The 27,808-nt window shown below is 32.4% G+C and overlaps 1 protein-coding gene across 11 annotated transcripts in view; it reads right to left on the minus strand.

The window, feature by feature from the left end:
- Window positions 1-27,808, minus strand: part of LOC134722045 (dynein axonemal heavy chain 5-like) — a 112,564-nt gene that overhangs the window by 51,868 nt on the left and 32,888 nt on the right. For 4 of the 11 annotated variants that reach the window (XM_063585468.1, XM_063585469.1, XM_063585472.1 and 1 more), the window contains exons 2-16: window positions 18,654-18,788; window positions 17,393-17,483; window positions 10,948-10,989; window positions 9,571-9,731; window positions 8,746-8,953; window positions 7,956-8,296; window positions 7,515-7,628; window positions 6,906-7,013; window positions 5,835-6,144; window positions 5,460-5,596; window positions 4,561-4,789; window positions 4,121-4,299; window positions 3,231-3,437; window positions 931-1,248; window positions 119-266 (exon numbers count right to left, since the gene is read on the minus strand). In XM_063585468.1, the coding sequence (XP_063441538.1) occupies window positions 119-266; window positions 931-1,248; window positions 3,231-3,437; window positions 4,121-4,299; window positions 4,561-4,789; window positions 5,460-5,596; window positions 5,835-6,144; window positions 6,906-7,013; window positions 7,515-7,628; window positions 7,956-8,296; window positions 8,746-8,953; window positions 9,571-9,731; window positions 10,948-10,989; window positions 17,393-17,483; window positions 18,654-18,788 (2,728 nt within the window). Of the gene's footprint in view, window positions 1-118; window positions 267-930; window positions 1,249-1,484; window positions 1,567-1,601; window positions 1,684-1,950; window positions 2,020-2,067; window positions 2,136-3,230; window positions 3,438-4,120; window positions 4,300-4,560; window positions 4,790-5,459; window positions 5,597-5,834; window positions 6,145-6,905; window positions 7,014-7,514; window positions 7,629-7,955; window positions 8,297-8,745; window positions 8,954-9,570; window positions 9,732-10,947; window positions 10,990-17,392; window positions 17,484-18,653; window positions 18,789-20,140; window positions 20,640-27,808 lie in introns of those variants that run through there. The other 7 variants (XM_063585474.1, XM_063585475.1, XM_063585471.1 and 4 more) reach the window with 7 other exon arrangements.

The following is a 27,808-nucleotide window of genomic DNA, read 5'->3' on the forward strand; positions in this document are numbered from 1 at the left end:
ACTTGAAATAGCTCTAAAAAGAACAATGAACAGAAAAAAAAACACACACCAAATCAGTTAACAAATTGAAAGTATCGATAACCTAAATTGACAACAAAACACAGTTATCTGCCTTTACCTATTCCTTCATCTTCATCTTCTCTTTCCTTCTCCTCTTCCTCCTCCTCTATTTCCATGGTACATAACATATTAATTAACTCATTAGAGGCTTCTTCTACCACCATTGACTTGGTCTGTAGGGCCTGGGCTCCTTTAGCACACAACATCTGTATGAAGTACAACAAATCATTAGAACTTCTGTCTAGTTTACAATCAAAATAGTAAAGAGATAATCATTTACTGTAAACCAACTTAATTTCGCGAGCAATTTATTTTCGCGAGTAGAAAAATAACGCGAAATTAAATCGTTGCGAAAAGGAATAACTTGGATCTTTCCCTATCAAACTACATTAAGTAAATAAGAAAATCGCGAATTTAAATCGCCGCAAAATTGACTAGCTGGGTATAAACGCAAAATAAAGTATCCGTGAAAATAAGTTGGTTTTACAGTATCAAAGAATTGTGAGATTAATTATTGCAATTTTAGGAAAAGTCTGCATATAGGTATGTGTGTCAGATATCAGAATGCAAGTTCTAATTATTGCAATACTGTTCAAGTCACATTATTGGAATTAATCAAAATCAACAAATAATTTCTGAATTTACAATATTCTGTAAAATTTCTAGTCCGAATTCTTGATGGTCCAGTTAAAACCAATCTAAATTTGAACCTGTATATTTTCAACGATATCCTTCTGTTGCTAGAAATTTTAAAGTTATATTTGTATAGGTATAAATCTATTTTGCTCTTTAAGGACCTCTTTATCAAATTATTTATTCTGTTCTAGATTTTTAAGAGTCATATTACTTAAGATGATCCATTCAATATACCTGTGTATTTTCTAAGAATTTTTCCACAGTCCATGGTTCATCTTCAGGTAACTGACACAATGTAGTTCCCGCCATTTCTTTCAGTACAGACTCAATACGGAACTCATTCACATCATGAGCTCTGTCCATCAGAAGTTCTAGATCAGCTAAGGTTTTATAGACTCTGTCCATGTATTCCTGGATGTTTAGAGAAGTCCAGCTTAGTTTAATAAGGCCTGGTTCCAAAGCAGTGTCCACTTTACTGATGTGTGGACCCATTAAAGCTTCAAAAGCTGTTGGTATTTTACCCTTCACTCTCTGTGTTTCCTGGAGCATCATCTAAAACATAACAGATTTATTTATTAGACAGTGTCTATATTATTATACCTATTTGTGTCATTTTCTAACATCTGAAATCCTATTAATGAAAATTAAGCCCCCAAATAAATAATTTATATCTTGAAACAGCCCAGAATGAAAACTTATCTTTTAAATATATGAATAAAGACAGACATTCAAATAAAATTCTCCAAAAAATCTTAGTTCAGTAAAAGACCCTTGAAGCAAACATTTACCTGAAGAGCATTGTAGTGGTCCTTGTATTCTGTCTGTTTAGCTCTCATGGTCCTGGCAAGTTGTGGAATCTCTAGCCCTAACCTTGCCCCCCCCTAACCCCACACATAACTTATTACCTGGAGAGCATTGTAGTGGTCCTTGTATTCTGTCTGTTTAGCTCTCATGGTCCTGGCCAGTTGTGGAATCTCTAGCCCTAACCTTACCCCCCCTAACCCCACACATAACTTATTACCTGCAACGCATTGTAGTGGTCCTTGTATTCTGTCTGTTTAGCTCTCATGGTCCTGGCAAGTTGTGGAATCTCTAGCCCTAACCTTACCCCCCCTAACCCCACACATAACTTATTACCTGGAGAGCATTGTAGTGGTTCTTGTATTCTGTCTGTTTAGCTCTCATGGTCCTGGCAAGTTGTGGAATCTCTAGCCCTAACCTTACCCCCCCCTAACCCCACACATAACTTATTACCTGGAGAGCATTGTAGTGGTCCTTGTATTCAGTCTGTTTAGCTCTCATGGTCCTGGCAAGTTGTGGAATCTCTAGCCCTAACCTTACCCCCCCCTAACCCCACACACAACTTATTACCTGGAGAGCATTGTAGTGGTCCTTGTATTCTGTCTGTTTAGCTCTCATGGTCCTGGCAAGTTGTGGAATCTCTAGCCCTAACCTTACCCCCCCCTAACCCCACACATAACTTATTACCTGGAGAGCATTGTAGTGGTCCTTGTATTCTGTCTGTTTAGCTCTCATGGTCCTGGCAAGTTGTGGAATCTCTAGCCCTAACCTTGCCCCCCCTAACCCCACACATAACTTATTACCTGGAGAGCATTGTAGTGGTCCTTGTATTCTGTCTGTTTAGCTCTCATGGTCCTGGCCAGTTGTGGAATCTCTAGCCCTAACCTTACCCCCCCCTAACCCCACACATAACTTATTACCTGGAGAGCATTGTAGTGGTCCTTGTATTCTGTCTGTTTAGCTCTCATGGTCCTGGCAAGTTGAGGAATCTCTAGCCCTAACCTTACCCCCCCCCTAACCCCACACATAACTTATTACCTGGAGAGCATTGTAGTGGTCCTTGTATTCTGTCTGTTTAGCTCTCATGGTCCTGGCAAGTTGTGGAATCTCTAGTCCTAACCTTACCCCCCTAACCTCACACATAACTTATTACCTGGAGAGCATTGTAGTGGTCCTTGTATTCTGTCTGTTTAGCTCTCATGGTCCTGGCAAGTTGTGGAATCTCTAGCCCTAACCTTACCCCCCCTAACCCCACACATAACTTATTACCTGAAGAGCATTGTAGTGGTCCTTGTATTCTGTCTGTTTAGCTCTCATGGTCCTGGCAAGTTGTGGAATCTCTAGTCCTAACCTTACCCCCCTAACCTCACACATAACTTATTACCTGGAGAGCATTGTAGTGGTCCTTGTATTCTGTCTGTTTAGCTCTCATGGTCCTGGCAAGTTGTGGAATCTCTAGCCCTAACCTTACCCCCCCTAACCCCACACATAACTTATTACCTGGAGAGCATTGTAGTGGTCCTTGTATTCTGTCTGTTTAGCTCTCATGGTCCTGGCAAGTTGTGGAATCTCTAGCCCTAACCTTACCCCCCCTAACCCCACACATAACTTATTACCTGGAGAGCATTGTAGTGGTCCTTGTATTCTGTCTGTTTAGCTCTCATGGTCCTGGCAAGTTGTGGAATCTCTAGCCCTAACCTTACCCCCCCCTAACCCCACACATAACTTATTACCTGGAGAGCATTGTAGTGGTCCTTGTATTCTGTCTGTTTAGCTCTCATGGTCCTGGCAAGTTGTGGAATCTCTAGCCCTAACCTTGCCATACATTCTGTCTCTCTGATCATAGTCAAAATCTGAGGGTCAAAGTTCACATAGAGTTCGTTAGATTCTGGGTGTCTGACCAACACTGATGACTGAAGTCCTGAACGAGCTGCTTCAATCTACAACATAAGGAATAAGTTAATAGCTAATTCATTTTAGACTAACTGTAAAGACATTTTCCTTGGCATAACTTGTTTATCTTTACTTGCAGAACTTAAGGCTTATTTTTAAAAAATGTCTCCTTTGCACAAATTGCTCTAATATCTTTTCCATAATATAGAATTTTTACATCCACTAATAATACACTCTGGATTCAATTATTTTTGTCATACTGGTGAATGTTTTTTCGTAGATGTCCTATATCCAGTAAAAACTGCGAACTAAGCTCACTGATAATATCCCTGCCGAAATATTTCGATAAACAAGAAGTTGTTGATTGATGAATTTGAAAATGCATCACACGGTATAACTGATTTATATTAACCCTGAAAACAAATTTCAGAACTTGTCTGGTAGTTCCTGAGAAAAAGGAGACGAAAATATTCATGGGACAGATGGATGAACTGACAGATGGATGGACAGACAGATGTTAAACAGAACTCTGCCATTTAGAAGGTATAATTAAATTTTTGTGGATTCAACAAGTACACATACAAGCCTATCATAATTGTATTGACTATTAACTTTTAAATTTTTGGTTCATCTATACCCTCAAAATTTGCATGAAAAAATAATAAATTCATGTTGAATAAAAAAAGTAGACACCTCTTAATCTGTCATGTGACTCTAAATCTATACTAACCTGTCTCAGCCAACCTCTATGATAAAGGACTTCAAACTCTAACAGACATTTGGCCAATTTGTTGTAGTTTTTGATAATCTTCTTGGCATCATTTCCCTCCAAGAGTCTGGGTTGCTGTTGGAATATCTCCATAGGCTCCTGAATACGACGGAACAACTGGCGGGCCCAGGATATTTTACCTAAACAACAAATTTATTCAAATTTTATATAAATCACATTTCTTTGCAAAACGTAGAGACTGTTTTTTATTTTTAATCCTTTTAAAAATAATAAATGAGGTAAGCATGGCTTATCTATCTACTAAGTCTTCAGAAATAATAAATCATTTTTTGTGGTCTTATAATTGCCATTGTCACTATTTACATTTTAAAATCAACTGCCTTAACATTGCCGAAATAGCTAAATATTTCTGATCTCAAATACCAGAATAAATAACTGACCTGCAATTGGTGGTAGATCTCTAGCAACGGGAGGATCATTCTTATTTTTCTGGTAGATTTTAGACACCATCTCAATATCCCTTCCGTAATGACTCAGGATGCGATGGAATTTCTCATTAATTCCAAGATTTGGTAAATCTAACTTCTCAAACTTCCTCAGTAAGACTATTGCTCTAGGAGTGCTGCTAATCCTCTCAAATTTAGTATCCATAAACGACTGTAGGTTGGCCTAAAATATCAAATTTTCAATTGAGTATTTGATTTTACAAGTGAAACAGACCCTTTTGTTTTAAAATAGCTTGATCTGAAATAGCATTGAATGACAAAACAATACACATTCTAACAAAAATCCAGGGAAAGTCTTATCAGCAACAAGGTGTACAATCATATTCTCAAATCTTATTGCAATAAGATTTTCCTGACTTGGTACAGGCATTTTCTTATGCAAAAAATGGTGGATTAAAACATGGTTTTACAGCTGGCTTAACCTATCACTTGTATAACAGTCACAAAAAAATCCATCAGGAAACAAGACTGCTTGATTTTTCATAAATTTTGATTAAAGTTATTTTCTTTGTCCAAATCTGCCTAAATCATTGTTATATATGTGCAACACTTTTAGAAATCATCATACCACATTATATTACACATGTTGAATTACATGTGTCTGAAGTCAGAAAATATATAAGAGGTTTAACTCAATATATAAGCTTTACAAGTCAGGAATATAACAGATATCATCTATTAATTTTATATCTTTTAACATATTAGTCCTTTTCCAAATTGTCCTTAAAAATGTGTCATCCAGACCTTAATACATTTATGCTTATATCTTTCTTTTTGTCTCTATCAATATGTATATAAAACTGATAGGATCATTATAATTAAATGATACATACATGTAGTTCAGCAACCATTCTTTTGAACTCATCAAAATCAGTATCAAATTCCTGTTTCCTTTGATCAAGAAAATCGTACGTCTTCTTCTTCATTGCAGTAGTGATCACACTAAATCTGTTGGCCATTTTGTCAATCTCTGTAAACAAAAAATATATCAGTGATTTTTTCTATCTAGTTTTAGTTCAATAAAAACCAATAAATAATGTTCAACAGAACTGTTACTACATTTACTTTTTAAGAATCAAAATTTAGAAATGATCTAAAAACAAATTGTCTTTCAAATTTAAATAAAAATTCATTTTTTGTGTTTATTTCTTTAGTATATTTTAAAAAACTTGTCCATTAAGTCCTGGGGGTATAAGAATTATACCAACCTTCAATCTTCGATTCAGACAGATGAGAATAAAGAGAAATGGTCTCAAACATTTCAATGATCTTTTTCAATCTTCTTGTAAACGTATCAAACTTTCCAAAGATGTACATCTCTGAGAATTCAAATGGACGTTCATTTGGCATCTTCTCTAACTTTTCCTTAGTTTTATGAAAGCATCGTTGATATTCTTCGTTAAGTTTGATGCAATCGTTGAGTTTTCTGACCATATCCTCCTGTTTCTGTGTCCACACAGTCTCGTATCCACCACACGAGATGTACGACTTACAGGCTGTTATCATCTGGTTGGTGATCTGAAATGGAAATATCAAAATAAGAAAATCTGTTATGACTGACAATGAGACAACTATCCACCAGAGTCTAACTGACCCAAATGTAAGCAACAACAAGGTTACAGTACTTTCTTTTACAATCAAGAAAACCCATATCTTATTGTCAGATTTTAAACATCCCTTACATGACAATAATTGTGAGAGCTCAACCCTGCACTAACCTGTCAAACATGTTATGGAGGAGTTTGATTCGAAACTTTGACATATTATGCAATTTTTACCATGTTTCAGAAGACTTCAATTCTGTTTTTTTTAATGGAATTAAAGACTAGTTTCAATAGAGTAGAGTCTTTCCTTCATTTTTATTTTGTTTACTGTTGTCTTTTTTTTTTTAAATCATGGTCATTTAATCCTTTTGCTTACAAGTGAGAGATTTAGCTAGCTATAAAACCAGGTTTAATTCACCATTCTCTACATAAGAAAATGCCTGTACTAGTGTCAGGAATATAACAATTGTTATCCATTCGTTTGATGTGTTTTAGCTTTTAGTTTTACCATTTGATTAGTGACTTTTCATTTTGAATTTTCTTTCAAGTTCTGTGTTTTTATGTTTTTACTTTTTCTTTCTTTAGTTTTGTAGAATTATAGTTTTTTACTTTTTCTTTCTTTAGTTTTGTAGAATTATAGTTTTTTACTTTTTCTTTCTTTAGTTTTGTAGAATTAAAGTAACTTCACATAGGTTTGAAATGCATGTTAGGTCAACAGCATGCTGTATAACTTACCTTGACAAATAGAGATGTCATACGTTCGGATGTGTTGTAGTATCTGGATATAGAGTGAATCATTCTGATAGCATTGATCAACCCTGGGATAGCGTCTAACATGCCAACCTAAAATTAGAAAATCTTTGTGTAAATGGCTATAAAGGTTATGAATCAAGGAGCAAAGATAAGATGAAATTGTAATTTTTTCATATCCAGGTCTATAAAAGTCAAGAATAAGTGCATTGCAACAGCATCATACATTGTCAAATCTTTTGGAATATTCTTCGCCTTCTCAAAAGTATAACTAAACAAGAATGTATCCCCAGTACATGGATGCCCCACTCAAACTATCATATTCTATGTTCAATGGACCTCGAAATTGGGGTAAAAACTCTAAGTTGGTGTTGAAATTAGAAAGATTATATCAAAAGAAACATGTGTACTAAGTTTCAAGTTGATTGGACTTCAACTTCATCCAAAACTACCTTGACCAAAAACTTTAATCTGAAGAGGGACGAACGGACAAAGGGATGGATGAACGCACAGACCAGATAACATAATGCCCCTCTTCTATCATAGGTGGGGCATAAAAAAGAATTGAGTTCAGGTGTTGTTATAGATACTTACTGGGTCACTGTTATAAAGTGGGTCACAGAACTTCTCCAAAGTGTACAGAAACTTCACATTGTCACGAGCTTCATTGGCCAAGTCAGTCACACGTCTGTCCAATTCTTGCCATCTCTGCAAAATGTTATAACAATCATTTTACTTTTGAAAAGAAATTAAGATGAAAAGTTTTATTGCATTTATCTACATAGACAATATGAGACATTATCTTTTCATATATACAGAAAAATAATGCAAGACATTTAACATCAAAACATAAATAATATTTGATAATTCAAGAATAATTTGTTATAAAATCCTTTATCTAGTTTGTTTATCTATTGTTTGAACGGCTATCAACACAAATAAATCTTTTTCTTTTGTTTTTTTTCGTCTTTATTTTAGAAGGAATGGCTTTTAAACTTATATCCTTTACATTTTAAATAAGTATAATAATCTTACAGCTACAAGTTTAGATTTAGCAGCATGGAGAACACCAAGGACAGCTTTCACATCGGACCCCTTAATCTGGTCCAATAAATAATTAAACTTGGACATCCTCTTCTTCCAGTGGTCTAATTCAGCCCTAGGTCCAATATCATCAGCCTCCTTTCTCATCTGTTCACTCTCGGCTAGAACTTGTTCCAGCTGTTTCAGCCATACTCCCATGCATTGCTCGATACCTTCTAGAGCCTCAGAACTGTTAGCTACGGCCTGGTAATCGGCAGGTGTGTTGATTTTTGACAATTCGTATGTCTCACATGGTTTCAATGTCACTTTCTCTTCAAGACTCTCTTGTGCACCTAAAAAGAATAATAAGAATACTTTACACAACCGTCTAAAGATATTATGGGTTGAGGATAGGGGAAATAAAAGGATCTCACTAATATCGCATAACACACTTTCAATAATCAGTTAATAATTTTTTTCTCAACATTAATTTACATGAACAATTCTCTTTCTTCATTCAAATACACAGACCAATATTCACCCTGAGGCCTTTTGAAACATATAGTGAATATTTCTAAAATATATTTTTGGAAATGCAATATTCTAATTGACTGCCTCAAACTTTGTGAAAATTCTCTGGTGTTGACCACTGAATAACCCGCTTTCCAAATGACAACAACCACCATCTTAAATCTGCCCAACTGGCTACCATCACACTATAGCCTATTTGTGCTTATGAGTTCAATCAATCAATGAACCAACCAGCTTTTATTCCATCTGTCTGAGGTATAAACACACTTACCCACAAGAACAGACACAAACGAGTCCAAGGTGTTGAGGAAGTCTGTCCTGATCTGTACGCCCGAGGGACTGTCCAGTTTGCCCCACCCTCCATCCAGACTCTTCAGAGCTGGGATAAAGATACTGGATAGAAGACTTTCTACAGCGTGTAGAAGACCACTACCATTTTTTCCTTGGCTGCTGGTGTCCAACTTGGTGAAATTGATCTCCTGTAAATAATATTAATAACTAAATATATGGATCAGTTTGAATATGCTTTCCAATCTTTTCTACTGTTGATATAAATATGAAGATTCATTAGGACTTTTCTAAAATGTATCAGGTTGGGTCACACATTTTTTTCTCTCAGCAGTTTCTGCTTGTTGTTTAAGAAAATAAAAAATATAATCAAATTATTTATATTATTGTTAGAAAATCAGTTCTCATTCTACTTATAAAATACCAATTTAATTGCATATCCTTGCACATCTTATGTTTGTTTTCTTTACATAGGTCATGAGGTTTCCAATCATTCTTCTACAACCATCAGTTTAAAATTTCTCACATTTTAGATAAATTAAAAAGTTTACAGAATACTTGTAGAAATTGGCAAGATAACTTAAAAGTCAAAAGATTTAAATCATTTGAACACAATTTTTATATTTTCAAAAAATTTATTACACATTTCAAAGGTTATTTCCAGTTTTTCCATATTTCTTGTATATTTGTCAAGTTAAGAGGCTTCCGTCAGATGATAGAATTTCTGTTGACAAAGTAAACTTGAACATTTATATTGAATATATTTGACATAGTGTTATAAAATTCTGCAATAATCACATGACTTTACCTTAGAGATATTTTGTTCTGTTATTTGTGCCCCTGGTTCAACCTTGGTAAACACCAGAGCAATTCCACGGAGAGGTGTATCTCGGCCATTCGTAACAAACACTTTAGGTTTGGTAGATCTTGTAAACTTTGGCTGTGGTGGACCCACACGGATCTGCTCCACTGAAATAGTTTTAAAAAAATAAAGTAAAAGGATCAACTTCATAATAATTCTGTAGAAATTAAATTGTATATACAATAAATTCAGAAATTATTGTGTGAACTTATAATTGGGATTTATAACGAACAGATAAAAATGGGATATTAATTATTGCAATTTCTGACTTTAAAGATCAGTAACCTTTTTCAAGCTTTTAACTGCCCCTTAACAATATGTGAAAGTAAAATGACCAAAGATGTGATGAGCACCAAAAATTGTTATACAGAAAATAAAACAGTAAAAGACTGCTACAACTAATGATGAGACTTGTGTAACATCAACCAGTCAAGCTCAACTTAGTCTTCTTATATTAGCTTTACTGATAATCTAAAAGATTCATTTTTACACAATTGATCCTGAACATTAAGGTGCTGATTTGGCATGAGTTAGAATGAATGATTTAATTACTATAAGCTGGTATGGTCTAAACTAGCTGAGGGCCAAGATTTTATGTTGGTTTTTTTACAATTTCAAGACTGTTCAGCATCTTTGTCTAGGCATGTAAATTATTGGTTTACCATTATAAAAAAGTTATATAAGTAAGAGTTCATAATTCTAAGTATAAGAAAAACATATCACTTATTATGCTAGTGTTCTTGTGTATAATCAACTCCTACAGACAAAGTTGACGGTAGATAAATTATTGGCTCATGATCTTTTTGGTTTTATTAAGTATCCAAGTATTTATAGAACTTTTACTTTTCTAAGATTTCATGACTCGGAGCTTTCCTGTTAGATTTTCTCTAGAAAAGTGCTTCAAACAGCTCATTTTTGAGTGCACTATTTATATTCATGATGATATGTTTGGTTAAGATTTTATATTATACACACAAATGAATCATGACAAAAAATGAATGTTACTCATAATGCTTCAATATTCTGCACTTTATATATGTGCATGGGAAAAAAAATCAATTAATTTAAAATATGAAGTTTCAATTTTAACTTTTGTAATATAAAAAGTCTACCTTTTGAGAGAAACTACATTTTCTAAATCATATGTACTTTTATGTTACAACATAAAAAAAACTCATTTACATCTCCTTTAAATTTAAGTTAATAAAAAACTGACTGTTAAAATGATAGAGGGATCACACTTGGGGTGTGAATCTGAAGTGTGAAATCAAACATCATAACACACAATGTGAAAATTAAATAAATAACTTCACCATATCTTACATGAGAACTTATGCTGTCCGGTGTCAAAATGTGCTGTGTTTGCTGAAAAAAGTTTGACAAAACTCGTTATAAGTTTGGTAAAAAATATTAATTCTGACCAAGATTTGTGTATGGAGACCTTGTAATGAGCTGATTAGAGTTTTTACAGAGTTTATGACAGAGAAAATAAGGGAAAATTCTTAAATTTTATGCAAAAGACAGGATAATAAAGATTTTAAAAAAAATGACTTATTTCTCATCCCATCTGAAAAATTTATAAATTCCTTCAAAAAAAAAAAAAATTTGAAATAACATTTATCATTTTTTTTAGAATAAAGAAAATATGATTTTACTGTAATCTAAGAAAATCAAACAGTAAAATTGGAAGACCAAAGAACAAGTTTATATTCTAAATGAGAATAAAATCCTTGAGAAATCTTATTACTAAGCCTATAAATGAAATCACATTACTTAAAGCCTTACTAATGTATACAAATTACATAATGATTGCAAGGCTTTGTATTCATACTGTTACTTATCTGATCTATAAGAAATGATCACGCATAATACAAGTGTAACAAACTGTCTATTTCAAAGGATATTTTTGGTTTAATAACCTCCTAAATGCATTGTTACATAAATATGTTTAGTAACATGTATCAACTGCCTTAGATACCAATATATCTTCGTGACAAAAAATGAAATGATAAAGTTTTGGACACACTTGAGTTGAGCATGATATCAATTGTATAATTCAATAATACTGTTATATTCAATTTTATGTCTGATCTTTTTAACACTTTCAAACAGGTAACCTGGGGAGAAAAATTTGAACGAAACAAGAATTTACACGTCTCATTGATACTTAACTAAACTGAAGAATTTATTGCTTAGGCCATATTTGCTTACACAAATAATTTAAATCATTGAAAGTCAGGTGAAAGAACTAAGGTATTATGAAAAATCAAATAAAATTTAACCGCACTGCATGGATGTTAATATAAAATAAACAAAAGTGAGCTTTATTTACATAAATTTTATCTTGAATCTATACCGGTACATGAAGTTTAATTCGTGTCATCTATTAGAATAACAAAAGGGTCAGTGTACCAAAGATGTTAGGACTTTTTCTCTTATACTTATTCTTATTTGCAAAAATACAGATTTAATAATGATAATACTATATATATCTTTTTTAAAAATGAGAAATAAAATATGAAATGTGAAAATTGATCTTAGAGAATTTTAATAATCACCCTTAATGATTTAGAAAATTACTGATTTTTATTTCGTGATTTATTAGCCATAATTTTTCAATGAAAGAGGGGGGGGTAGTGTAGGAGGGGTCCTAATCATGAAATTCAAAGCTTAAAAACACGAAGTCCTGAGGTCTTGAATTAAAATAACCTTAACTGCTGCAATAACGAAATTCGAAAAAAAAAAGATTGCCTGGATCCTGAAAAATTTTGTTATTTGTAAAAATTAAACTTATATATTGAACTATTAATACTATATTCAATCATGCTTTTGAATGAGTTTCTATAGAAACAATGCCGTGGTACCAAGGAGTGATATCTTATTCACAGCTAGACCATGTGAGGGCTTTATAGTTAGTCAAGGCCATTAATAACTCCTATCATCATATTCTCAACTGGTCATAAACTACCATTTCCTTCTTCTAATGACAATACCTGTTTTAACTACAGATGACTTTATTGATTGTGTTTTAATTGCGATTCCCCACTGTCAATATTTATGTGAAATCAATTATTAGGACTTTTATTCTGTGATGTCAATTTGGTATATTGTGATCGGTAATTAATTTCATTGTTTAATTTAATCTTAAAACGCATGAAAACTGGGACATACAAATAATAAAATAATGTTATACAACAAAAACTTGACAGCTCGCTATCAGAAATGTACATTTAAAAAAACTCTTCACAATTTTTCTTCAGATTATATTCATTGAAGATGTCATTTCTACATGACAAGTAATATTTGACCTAAGGATGATAATTTTGCGAAAAAAAACCTCTTTCTTTATATTGACATTTTCATGGTGTCAAAAATGAAGATTTTGAAATTTTGAAAAGAATTGTTTGACAGCAACATTGTCAAATAAGTAAAAAAAGAAGTGATAAGAGATATTCAAAATCCATTTATTGATATAAAAAAAATCTGATTACATAAGGAAACTTATATTTTCTGTCAAAAAGTTTTAGACCTAAATAAACATTATTGTTCTATCTAGACTTAGGATTGAAATCAGAACAAACAAAGGATAAAATGACAGTTTGATAGATGTTATAATAGGAATATTAAAATATTTTTATCTAATAATGGAAATGTTTATAAAATATTCTAGTCATAAGTAAATATAAAATAGCACCCTAATGACTCTATTCATACATAAATATCTACTGCTGATAAAAATTCACAACATCAAAGAATCATTCTGACTTAGAACTTCAATAAAATTCCTCTTTCTCATTTAATCATACATCTAAAAGAACACATTAGCAAATTCTTTGAATGCCACCATATTTGAAACAAAGACTGAACTTAGTAACTTTTGAAGATGTATTTTTGTTATAAAACCAATCATGACTAGGCAGTTTTAAGGACAATGACTATAATGTCGGAATAGCAAAAAAATTTCCTATGTCTTTTATTCGAAAGTCATATACTGATCATCAAAAATTAAACACAACAGTATTCTGAATTCTGACTTTATATGTCTAAGGCATTACATGTGAAAATTCTTTAATTGTATAGAATTTTTATTAGGAACAAATATATATTTTGGTATGCAAAATTTGCAGGATGAATATGTTAATGATGAAATCAACTATTACACTGAAGCAATGCAATATGTTTCATACAAAAAAAAATCCAAAGAGAAAAAAAAGTAGAGACCTGAAAGTAACAGTATGGTTTTTGAGATTTTTAAACTAAGAAATATTCTTAACTTCTTGACACCATTGTAATTGTCAAAACAGGTTAGGATAATCTGATTATTTTTCACAATGAAGAAATTAAAATCAGAGTAACAGTTATACACCCACAGGGTGTATGTAGTATTTCTTTATGTTATCAGTATACTTTTGTTTACATGTAAACAAACATGTAACCATGTGTAATATTTGAATACACTGTGTTCATTGAAGTAGACTGGAGATTAATTTCTTCACTGATCTTTTTATTTAAATACTATTTAAATTTCCTATTACACAAATTAAATGTCTCTTTATGACTTTTAGTTCAAACTATTCTAAGCATATTCAAACATTAATACTCTTACTGTGTGATTGTGCAATCACAGATATCTTTTGGAATTTTGGAATTGCAGTTTTGGGATCATTCCAAGTCCAGTAAAGATGTGAATGTAATAGAAATCAGACAGTTATCCCTCAAAAAGTCATCTTTATATCAACACATAATCTAAAATAAGACAACTGAATACATTTCTTACTTTGTTTAGCTCATTTAGAATTTTGGTAATTTTTTTATTTTAGGGGTCCCAACCTTACATAGCTATACTAAAATTTACCCTTACATAAAACCTTAACTTTTCCTATAAATAATTCTAACACTACAAGGTAGCTTAAACTCTAAAACTAGACCAATCTTTGAAAAACCTGAGAACCTAACCATAAATAAACAATAAATCTAATGTATTATAGGAATTGTAAGTTACTCATACAATTTGTCCCATGATATTTCTCAGCCCATTTTATTCCAGAGGTATAATAAACCTTTAAACCCTCTAAACAGATAAGAGAGTTTTTAAGAATTTTTGCAGATTGAGATTGGGAATATATAATTAAGGATTGCACATTCTTGGAACAAAAGAAATTTAACAAAACTTATGGGATAGCCAATGGGAACCAACAGTCACCCTTTCACTTTCATTATACTTGATCATATACATAACTTATGGGATAGCCAATGGGAACCAACAGTCACCCTTTCACTTTCATTATACTTGATCATATACATAACTTATGGGATAGCCAATGGGAACCAACAGTCACCCTTTCACTTTCATTATACTTGATCATATACATAACTTATGGGATAGCCAATGGGAACCAACTGTCACCCTTTCACTTTCATTATACTTGATCATATACAAAACTTATGAGATAGCCAATGGGAACCAACTGTCACCCTTTCACTTTCATTATACTTGATCATATACAAAACTTATGGGATAGCCAATGGGAACCAAGAGTCACCCTTTCACTTTCATTATACTTGATCATATACATAACTTATGGGATAGCCAATGGGAACCAACAGTCACCCTTTCACTTTCATTATACTTGATCATATACAAAACTTATGAGATAGCCAATGGGAACCAACTGTCACCCTTTCACTTTCATTATACTTGATCATATACAAAACTTATGGGATAGCCAATGGGAACCAACTGTCACCCTTTCACTTTCATTATACTTGATCATATACAAAACTTATGAGATAGCCAATGGGAACCAACTGTCACCCTTTCACTTTCATTATACTTGATCATATACATAACTTATGGGATAGCCAATGGGAACCAACTGTCACCCTTTCACTTTCATTATACTTGATCATATACATAACTTATGAGATAGCCAATGGGAACCAACTGTCACCCTTTCACTTTCATTATACTTGATCATATACAAAACTTATGAGATAGCCAATGGGAACCAACTGTCACCCTTTCACTTTCATTATACTTGATCATATACATAACTTATGGGATAGCCAATGGGAACCAACTGTAACCCTTTCACTTTCATTATACTTGATCATATACAAAACTTATGGGATAGCCAATGGGAACCAAGAGTCACCCTTTCACTTTCATTATACTTGATCATATACATAACTTATGGGATAGCCAATGGGAAACAACAGTCACCCTTTCACTTTCATTATACTTGATCATATACAAAACTTATGAGATAGCCAATGGGAACCAACTGTCACCCTTTCACTTTCATTATACTTGATCATATACAAAACTTATGGGATAGCCAATGGGAACCAACTGTCACCCTTTCACTTTCATTATACTTGATCATATACAAAACTTATGAGATAGCCAATGGGAACCAACTGTCACCCTTTCACTTTCATTATACTTGATCATATACATAACTTATGGGATAGCCAATGGGAACCAACTGTCACCCTTTCACTTTCATTATACTTGATCATATACAAAACTTATGAGATAGCCAATGGGAACCAACTGTCACCCTTTCACTTTCATTATACTTGATCATATACATAACTTATGGGATAGCCAATGGGAACCAACTGTCACCCTTTCACTTTCATTATACTTGATCATATACAAAACTTATGAGATAGCCAATGGGAACCAACTGTCACCCTTTCACTTTCATTATACTTGATCATATACAAAACTTATGAGATAGCCAATGGGAACCAAGAGTCACCCTTTCACTTTCATTATACTTGATCATATACAAAACTTATGAGATAGCCAATGGGAACCAAGAGTCACCCTTTCACTTTCATTATACTTGATCATATACAAAACTTATGAGATAGCCAATGGGAACCAACAGTCACCCTTTCACTTTCATTATACTTGATCATATACATAACTTATGGGATAGCCAATGGGAACCAACTGTCACCCTTTCACTTTCATTATACTTGATCATATACAAAACTTATGAGATAGCCAATGGGAACCAAGAGTCACCCTTTCACTTTCATTATACTTGATCATATACAAAACTTATGAGATAGCCAATGGGAACCAAGAGTCACCCTTTCACTTTCATTATACTTGATCATATACAAAACTTATGAGATAGCCAATGGGAACCAACAGTCACCCTTTCATTATACTTGATCATATACAAAACTTATGGGAAAGCCAATGGGAACCAACAGTCACCCTTTCATTATACTTGATCATATACAAAACTTATGGGAAAGCCAATGGGAACCAACAGTCACCCTTTCATTATACTTGATCATATACAAAACTTATGGGAAAGCCAATAGGAACCAAGAGTCACCCTTTCATTATCCATGATCATATACAAAACTTATGGGAAAGCCAATGGGAACCAACAGTCACCCTTTCATTATACTTGATCATATACAAAACTTATGGGAAAGCCAATGGGAACCAACAGTCACCCTTTCACTTTCATTATACTTGATCATATACAAAACTTATGGGATAGCCAATGGGAACCAACAGTCACCCTTTCATTATACTAGATCATATACAAAACTTATGGGATAGCCAATGGGAACCAACAGTCACCCTTTCATTATACTTGATCATATACAAAACTTATGGGAAAGCCAATGGGAACCAACAGTCACCCTTTCATTATACTAGATCATATACATAACTTATGGGATAACCAATGGGAACCAACAGTCACACTTTCATTATACTTGATCATATACATACATGGTTCTTTTGGTTCTTCTGGTTCTTGGTAATAAAACAACAGCTGTCCTAAATCTTTGTTTCCATTCAGAAACTGGTCCATCATATCAATCTGAAATTATTATGGTGTTATATTTATCAATCCTGATCAACAGCAACATGACAACAATCGTTCTAGTAAATACAACCCTTTCCCATATCCCAAGTACATTACAAATTATCCTTACAATCAATTCTCTGTATACAATTTTCACCCTGTGATATTTAGAACGTTAAAGATTTATCCAGTTGCAACAACTTGTGGTTATTTTCCTCACAATTTGAGTAATGGTACAAAGAGTGCTGCTTATGGTACAAACAATACTTAAGTGATTTTTCTTGTCCAAGAGATATTGCAACTATATTTATTTAGCAAAAAAACTAATCATTCATCACAATTAATAAGTTAAAAACATTAATTCAGATTCACAATTTATGTTCTTTTTATGATACAAACAATTGCAACAATGACTTCTGTCTCATTTCGAAGGATAAGGACTTCTTACACAAATGATGTTATTCATAAAGGACAGAAAAAAAAAGCATTTTCGTGGATATTTAATTTTGTGGTTTGCTAATCTCTGCATACAAAGCCTTAAGAAACTTTGTAATTTGTTCAACATTTGAATTTGTGGTTAACCTGTACCCCCAAAACAAGTGAAGACCACTGTATCAGCCATGGAGTTCCAGGTCAGTAAAGAGTAATGATAGTCCACAGTTGATATAAGATTTCATATACAATCTATTAGTTTTATTGTCATAAAAGAAATACCTATTGAAAAGCCAAAAAGTTAAGACCAATAGAATAGATAGATCATCAGATGTTAGTTTTGGTCATGTATTTGACAAAGCATGTGAAAAGATATTCCTATCATGTAATTTCTCTTGGAAAATTCTATGACATAAATAAAACAAAACAGATTTTAGACGGTTGCAGTCAAAGTATGAATTATTTGTGTAAAAGACTATTTGAAGAAAATTTCATAGTTTAATTGTCTATACTTCATGTAAATTTTTCCTCAAATCAGTGTTCTTGGATTCCTAAGGACCTGAACCCACCATGGTGCCCTGGTGCTTTATTTCAACAATCAGTCTATCTTGGAAGATTTTATCATAGAATGTGTAGGGTCATGGTGCTATATTCTTTTGGAAAACCAGTGCTATGTTATTTTCCGATGTGCTATTTGGAAATTCTGGGGGGAACACTGCTTAAAGACTACTGGTAATGAAAACTACTACGTACCTGAACTCCCTCCAAGATGGCATCTTCCACCTCTGTGACCTCCAACCCAAGGCCATCAGCCACAGTGGTAAGGATGTAGTAATGACGTTCATCTAGGCGAGCTCTCTTAGATTCTCTCTCTTCTTTCAACTTTTGCTGCAATAAAAAAACATAAAATTGTACATCTAGAGAAAATTTAAAGTCAATGACATTGCCAATGGGAGTACAATAACTGTCCCCCTGTTTGGCATTGCTGTGTCACCAAGTGATAGCACTATCAGTCCAGTAAATGTTCAAAGTAATAATGGTTGACTGAGACAACAGGGTCATTAGGATCAGACTGCTCTCTGATATATTTTGGATACCAGGTACCACTATCATGACAACCTGATACATGAAATAATTTGTTTTGATTTTTTAAACCAGAAGGTGGCCATTGAATTTAGAACCATTTCTTCAACCAAAGCACAAACTGTCATGTTTAGATTTAAAATAATAGGAATTTCTTTAGGACAAAAACTTCAACATGGTCAAGTGAATCTCCAGTGCAAATAATGGTCAATATTATAACTTTGATACTTGCCAAGCACTTTCTTTGAACAACCTATTTCTGATTATGCAAAACATTGATTTTCTATACTGCAAAAGTTTTTAATATGGTGTTGAAAAACAAATATTTGGTTTTAATTTGATAATAATATAGATTTACATTGATGATATAACAGAAAAAACTCAATATCTACAGGAACAAAGGAAAATAGTTTCCATTCTAATGAGAAAAAACTCAAAAATCAATTTCTGAGGAAAAAGACAGCTTATAATCTCCATATTTTAAGTGTTTGATCTGTGAATATTTTCTGGAGAATTGTATTTCATCAACACCAAAGACTTATCTCCATGGTAAAACAATTGTTCATACCATGTATGTAAAATCTACTTCTAAACCTGACAATCACAAGGTTTCAACTTTAATTTAGAATTATATCAATATACCTAACCTTGTCAATAACTTCAGGTTTCAATTATAATTAAAATTCATATCAATAAAGTTTTAAATCTATATTGGTAACAATTAAATTCACAATAGTATTGGTTTAACTGCTCACAATTTTTTTTTTATATATATTTAGGTCAATTTATTATACTTATATTTTAAATACTGGCCTTACAAGATTTTTTTTGAGAACCATGAAATTGTTTAGATATGTATATCTCGGTCAAATATTAAAATTATTGAAAACAAACACAATAAGAAATAAAAATGAAACATATTGAGAATTACCAAAACATATAATAACGATTGGCTACAAATACATTTATCTGTAATGTATTAAAAATCTTACATGTAATTTGAATAACAATGCAGAAGTGCAGCCTACCTACCTACCCTCCTTTTTTTTCAAAGAAAAAACTTTTAACAAACCTTAAATGTCAAACTCTTCTGACCAAATGTCAGTTCTGAGACCAGAATTTTGTTTCAACGTATTAAACACATTATCTATACTTACAAGTTGAGACTCCCTATTAGCTTTTCCTGCCATAGATGCCATTTTATAATCAGAATAAAAATCCTATACAGGTTTAATAATCTCACAAAAATGCACTAAATTATGTCATTATAAAAAGTGCTCAATAATAAAACTCATCCAATAGAGCATAAAAGTTATTTTATTATCCCAAACAATGAATATTGTCACCAATATTTATTTTAATCCTTTTTTAAACGAAGCATTAAACAAACTAGCACTCCACTGCTGATATATAATGCAAATAATTTGTTCCAAGTCTACACAAAGCCCTTGTACACATATTCATTGAACAGAAAGTTTTGCGTCAATTGAGTATACAAATAACTTTCCCGGTATCTATGTGTATTGTTTGTATTACGGTCTATCCAATACAAAATGATGGAAGGACTTTAGATAAGGGTCTCGGTTATATCAATTTCATAAAAACCTTTCATTATTTTAAATCTAACTTGTTCTAACAGATCAATAATTAAAAGAATTTGTTGTTTTAAGTATTTCCTTTTTACTTATCTACGTCCAATTGGCACTCATTGATCTATCCACGCTTGGTCAATCAGCGATTTAAAAAACTGATTAAACCATACCATAATAAAATTAAATTATACAGTGAAAGATATGGGTGGCTTTTCTAACAAGCTGATTAATTTGATCTATTTTTAAATTTACTTATATAATTTTATCCAATATAATTCTCAACAATCAAATTTTATTTCAATATATTTTTTCTATTTACTTTTAATTTGAGAGTAATCAAAAACAAAATTTCATACTTTGCCAAAATGAAATAATTTGTGAAATTTAAAAAAAAAAAAGATATACTGTGCAGCTTAATTGCTTTTAAGCAACAGGTTGTGAAAAGTTAAAACAAATTTTGTATGAATTTTACCAAGAAAAAGTAACATAATGTTCATAGTCAGATCTAGGTACTAGGGTGGCCCTGGGATGCATCTCCCCTTTTCTTGTAAAAATTGGGTTGATTATACAAAGAATCACTGAAGCATGACTGGAGCAAGCCCCCTCTTTGGGCAGTCAGTGCCCCCCCCCTTTTTTTTATGATAATTTCTGGAAGATGTGTATAGTATTTCATGAAGCAAAATCTCTACAAGTTCCTGGAAAGTTAAGGGATCTGTGCTTGTCAGCTGTCAAATTTTTCATTCTTACAGTTTAGTATTTTAAATAAGGCTTTCAGTGAACCCTAGTTAACACATGTCGTAGAATGCTAATAAAATTTAGCATGAGCCAGAAACGTGTAAAGTAATGTATGTAATGTTGAACTTTTCACTCCTTTTATCATATCATAATTATAATATGTTTACATGCCTCACGAAGCAAGAACTTTTCTTAACTACCAATTAAACCACTGATCATGTATATATATGTAACAAAGTTATTTCAGAAAATTACCCAAAATTGTAAAAGGGGAAGTAACTCAATTTTGACAAATTTACACAATTGCCTTTTTGCATTGCAATTAGATGCAACCCAATAATAAACAGTAATTATGTTAATTCTTTATAATTGATACCTCTATTTACATGTTTTAAAATCATGTGATTCTTAATAAGATTATCATAATCTGTGTTGTAACATATAATTATTAATAACTATTTAAAAATCTTTTTACTTGGCCCTATTTTTTAAGGTATGAATGCACCTGCAATCTTAAGCCTGTAACACTAATCTAGTTTTACATTTAAAATGAAAACAAACAGACCTGGTCATATTGGCACCTCTAAAATACAATTAGCTATGCTATTTATAGCAAAAAGTCCATGATTGCTTGGACATGTTAACCCATATTTAGCTGGCACTGACCAATGCACTGAGATCAATATCAAGAATTAGCAATTTGTTTATAAAGCCAACTTACATTGTATACAAAATAAGAAATGTGGTATAATTGCCAATGAGAGTTCCCAACTTTCCACCAGAGTCAAGTGAAGAAGATTTAAGCATTTAATTTTATTTGATTTCTGTAAATCTTGAATTAATTGATTGATGTTTTAAAACCACTTTCAACACTTTTGTGCTATTTTGTTGTGGTCAGTTTTTATTGGTTGAGGAATCCAGAGTGCATGGAGAGTCAACCACCAACCTTTGCCATGAAAATTTACAATCCTTGTCCATTAAGATAAGAATTGAGTGCAAATCATACTATGTGTGGGATTTGAACAACAACCTCTGTGTTGACAGACTAGTGAGACAGTTGTTTGACTACTCATACCACTTGACCGCCAAGGCCCAATAAAAAATCCAAAAAAAATTATCTTGAAAATAAATCATTTCAAAAAAATATATGCGACTGATTAAGAACTATATTCAGTACTTACAAGTCTTTCCAAGGTTTTGTGATAGTGCCGTACATATTTGTAACTCTGCAAAAATGTCACCTTATTGTTTGACATCTTATCCCAATGGAATTAATGTTGCACTTTCTTAAATCCACATTATGATCAAAACTTTCTCCATCACTTTTTATGAAACTGTTAATGAACTTTTCTTTTTTTTTAAAGCCTCAGTAAAATGCTTAATATTGAGAGAACAAATATAATATCAAGTAATGATATTTAAAAATATTTATCAAATCCTAAATTTTGATTACAAGTTTCTGGTACATCGGACTATAGCAAACACAAGTGTTAACACTACCAGGCTCCCAATGCAACTCAAATAGAGACGACAATAAATAAACTAGGAATAACTTTATGACAATAATTCAAGTTTGCAAATAAAATCTACAAAATTATACCATGATTAAATAGTTTCCATAGCAATTAATATGCAATATCTCAAAATTATAGTGTAATTATTATTTATAGTCATCAGGGAGGTCGTTTTGATAGTTGTAATTTCATCTTTGGAGACAGTAATCATTTCTGCTATTGTTTATCAAAGATAATCAAATGATACTTTAACATGCAATCAGGTCGCAGCTTAATCTTTGTCAGGCAAAACTTCAAAGTACAATGCCTATAATTATACACAGTTATCATATTATAGTGAGAAGTTCACAATATGATTGGATTAATTTATCAAGAACTCTACAGAACTGTGTCAATAAATAAAATTATTAATTGATTATTGCTTGCTTAAGGTCCAGTGGCAATTATTTCATGAATACTAATGACTATCTGTTGTCCCACTATTTGTATCCCTCTTCTCAGCTCCTGAAAAAATGCATATCACAGCTTGGTGATGTCAATGACATTGACCCGGCCTTAAACTTTGACCCTAACATATCACCAACCTCATAATGAATGAACCAACCAATATTGATAAGTTTGACCCAAACTTATCAAGTCATCTTTCAGTTTGCTGATGTTAAATAATTCGAAGAAGACACTGGTTTTCTACAATACAAAATATGAAATACAACCAAATAGTTGTCTTCATATTTATATTCAATTTGTAAAATATCAGCTGCTCGACACAATATAAAGCTTGTTGTGCTCACTCCACAAAAAGCTTCATTTTGTTACGCACTGATTATGTTTTAAAATATCAATAAGCAGACACCTTTTCCATTATTAGGCCAACCAAAATGAAGGGCATAAAATTTGGACTGCCACTGGAAATGAGGCTATGTCAGATAGGGGTAGAAAATCTAACCTTGCAACAGCCAATCTTTATCCCCTCAAAGATTTTTGCAAGAGGTCTTGTAATAAACCACTTTCAGACTTATAATCCTCATTCTGACCAGAATATCTTTAAAAGTTCATATGATATAGAACATGTGAAGTAATTTTCAAGATGATGTGACCACATTTGTTGGGGGTATAAAACAATCTTGACCAAGACTTGATACTGATATTGGATAAAAGCATGGACAAACAGACAGACAGACTGGATAACTATTGTCTTAGTGACTGGCTTTAATATGCAAAGCATACACAAAATACAAATTACCATAATGTCAATAAATAAATTCATGTGTCAAACCAATACTTAACATTAATATAATACAATAAGAAGGTTGCCATGTAGCCAAATGCTCCTGGAAATATTTGGTGCAGTTTCAAGGGGACATAACCCAATAAAAACAGAAGTAAGTTCAGTTTACAAAAATTGATATAATTTCAACAAAATATAATTTCAAGTGAATCAATAATAAAAAAAAAACTTGTCTATCTTTAGTAACAAGCCAATTGTAACAAAGTGAAAATTGATTCTGCAGAAAAAATTCTTTCTACATGGTAATCTGACCTAAGTTACGGTTGTAAATTTTTTATGACTGATGCTGACGATTAAATAAATCTATAAACCTTGAATACAATTGAAGCTAGAAGCTGGAAAGTTAGTAGCATAAAACAGATAGAATATAATTGGCTCACTGTATTTCTAATTGTTCAAACACATTTAGACATGAAGGTCTATTTTATGACTCTGGGTGTAAAAATATAAAAGGTCTACATTCTTTGTTAGCTGATAAAGCACTTCAAGTTTGCTTTCAGTTACTCAGATCATTTTTACTTTTTTGTCTTTATTTAGTATTTTTGTATTATAAAATGAATTATTGTATACCAATATTGTTATGCTAATTATTTTTAACTAATTCAATTGTGTACTTTTGTTATTCAATTACTAAATGAGACAAAAAAATAGTCCTAATGTGAATATCTATTTTATGAAGGCTGAAACAGTGGATACCAAGCCCATACTCTGAAGGGGTTATAAATTAATCTTTAAAGGTCAAACTGAATCTCGTCTTTAATACAGAAGTTCTAAATATTTTTGATTTTGTTTCAAGGGGTAGGGAGATTCGTTTGAACTTCCCCAAAAGTTTTTAACAAAACTGCAGAATAGATTTATTACGCCAAGCTAAGGCATAATGACATACTGATTTTTTCAAATATGGGTGTTAAATGTCATTAGGATTTTTTTTCATGTAAATCAAAATAAATTTATTTTTGTATTGAAATCATGTGCTATGATACATGAAACCTTTTTATTAAACTATTGAAAAAAAAAATGGTTTAAAAGAAAAGTTTTACAAAACTTGCACGTCTACACATGAAAATGATATAGGGTTTTAACTGTAAATGGCCATATTTCAATATAAATCTATCATACTTTCCTTACACCTGAAAACTTTTGTGCAAATATCAAATTTAACTCTTATTTTTTATATCAAATGTCAATTTAACACTAGAATGTACATTTGAATTGTGAAAAGAAAACTAATTATTTATCCATTTTCCACAAAAGGATGCTGGTCTCCTTACAATACAGAGACACTGTTTGCCAAAATCAAATTATTTCAGGGTGGTCACAGTGTTGAAAAACAGAAAACAAATGTTTCTTCTGAAACCTTACAAACTTGACTTCCATAGGGACAAATCAAATTCATGTTGACTTTGATTCAAGAGTTGGCTCTCCCTTGTATGGAAACAGACTATCAAAAAATACATTCTTGTATTTTTTTTCAACTTGAGACACATCTTCCACAAGACAAATATTAAATTTGTATAAGACTAATTGTTTTGAATATTATGTTGAATTCAAATAGGAGCCCCCTTTTTCCATGTATTCATATTTTTGTAAATTTTCAAAACAGTAAATCAGAAGCTCGTTTCGAAACTGGGTAAATTTATATGAATGTTTAACATTGATTTTGAAAATAGTGCTTGTTTGAGGATACAAATAATCTCGACAGTTATCAGTGATTCAATATATAACTTAGATCACTACATAATAAAAAAATATGGGTCACCGTGCTATTTCTCAAGCTATGAGTCGTTGGAAATTCCCTAAATTTGGTAAGTTTGTTCATGAAACTAGAGGCTCCAAAGAGCCTGTGTCGCTCACCTTGGTCTATGTGAATATTAAACAAAGGAAGCAGATGGATTCATGACAAAATTGTGTTTTGGTGATGGTGATGTGTTTGTAAATCTTACTTTACTAGTCTTGCTGCTTACATTTATCTCTATCTATAATGAACTTGGCCCAGTAGTTTCAGTGGAAAATGTTAATAAAAATTTACAAATTTTATGAAAATTGTTAAAAATTTACTATAAAGGACAATAACTCCTTAGGGGGTCAATTGACAATTTCGATCATGTTGACTTATTTGTAAATCTTACTTTGCTGAACATAATTGCTGTTTACAGTTTATCTCTATCTATAATAAAATTTAAGATAATAACCAAAAACAGCAAAATTTCCTTAAAATTACCGATTCAGGGGCAGCAACCCAACAATGGGTTGTCAGATTCATCTGAAAATTATAGGGCAGATAGATCTTGATCTGATTAATAATTTTACCCCGTGTTGGATTTGCTCTAAATGCTTTGGTTTTTGAGTTATAAGCCAAAAACTGCATTTTACCCCTATGTTCTATTTTTAGCTGTGGCGGCCATCTTGATTTGAAAGTCGGGTCACCGGACACATTTTTAAAACAAGATACCCCAAAGATGATGATTGCCAAGTCTGGATTAATTTGGCCCAGTAGTTTCAGAGGAGAAGATTTTTGTAAAAGATAACTAAGATTTACGAAAAATGGTTAAAAATTGACTATAAAGGGCAATAACTCCTAAACGGGTCAACTGACCATTTCGGTCATGTTGACTTATTTGTAAATCCTACTTTACTAAACATTATTGCTGTTTACAGTTTATCTCTATCTATAATAATATTCAAGATAATAACCAAAAACTGCAAAATTTCCACAAAATTACCAATTCAGGGGCAGCAACCCAACAACGGGTTGACCGATTCATCTGAAAATTTCAGGGCAGATAGATTTTGACCTGATAAACATTTTTACCCCATGTCAGATTTCCTCTAAATGCTTTGGTTTTTGAGTTATAAGCCAAAAACTGCAGTTTACCCCTATGTTCTATTTTTAGCCGTGGCTGCCATCTTGGTTGGTTGACTGGGTCACGCCACACATTTTTTAAACTAGATACCCCAATGATGATTGTGGCCAAGTTTGGATTAATTTGGCCAAGTAGTTTCAGAGGAGAAGATTTTTGTAAAAGATTACTTTAATTTACGAAAAATGGTTAAAAATTGACTATAAAGGGCAATAACTCCTAAACGGGTCAACTGACCATTTTGATCATGTTGACTTATTTGTAGATCTTACTTTGCTGAACATTATTGCTGTTTACAGTTTATCTCTATCTATAATAATATTCAAGATAATAACCAAAAACTGCAAAATTTCCACAAAATTACCAATTCAGGGGCAGCAACCCAACAACGGGTTGACCGATTCATCTGAAAATTTCAGGGCAGATAGATCTTGCCCTGATAAACATTTTTACCCCATGTCAGATTTCCTCTAAATGCTTTGGTTTTTGAGTTATAAGCCAAAAACTGCATTTTACCCCTATGTTCTATTTTTAGCCATGGCGGCCATCTTGGTTAGTTGGCCGGGTCACCGGACACATTTTTTAAACTAGATACCCCAATAATGATAGTGGCCAAGTTTGGTTTAATTTGGCCCAGTAGTTTCAGAGGAGAAGATTTTTGTAAAAGTTAACAACGACGACGGACGACGGACGACAGACGACGGACGACGGACGACGGACGACGACGGACGCCGGACGCAAAGTGATGGGAAAAGCTCACTTGGCCCTTCGGGCCAGGTGAGCTAAAAACACATAAGAGAGAATAACAAAATTTCTATGAGATAGAATTTTTAAA

Source organism: Mytilus trossulus, chromosome 6 (genome assembly GCF_036588685.1).
Source record: "Mytilus trossulus isolate FHL-02 chromosome 6, PNRI_Mtr1.1.1.hap1, whole genome shotgun sequence".
In the NCBI taxonomy this organism is placed as follows: domain Eukaryota; kingdom Metazoa; phylum Mollusca; class Bivalvia; order Mytilida; family Mytilidae; genus Mytilus; species Mytilus trossulus.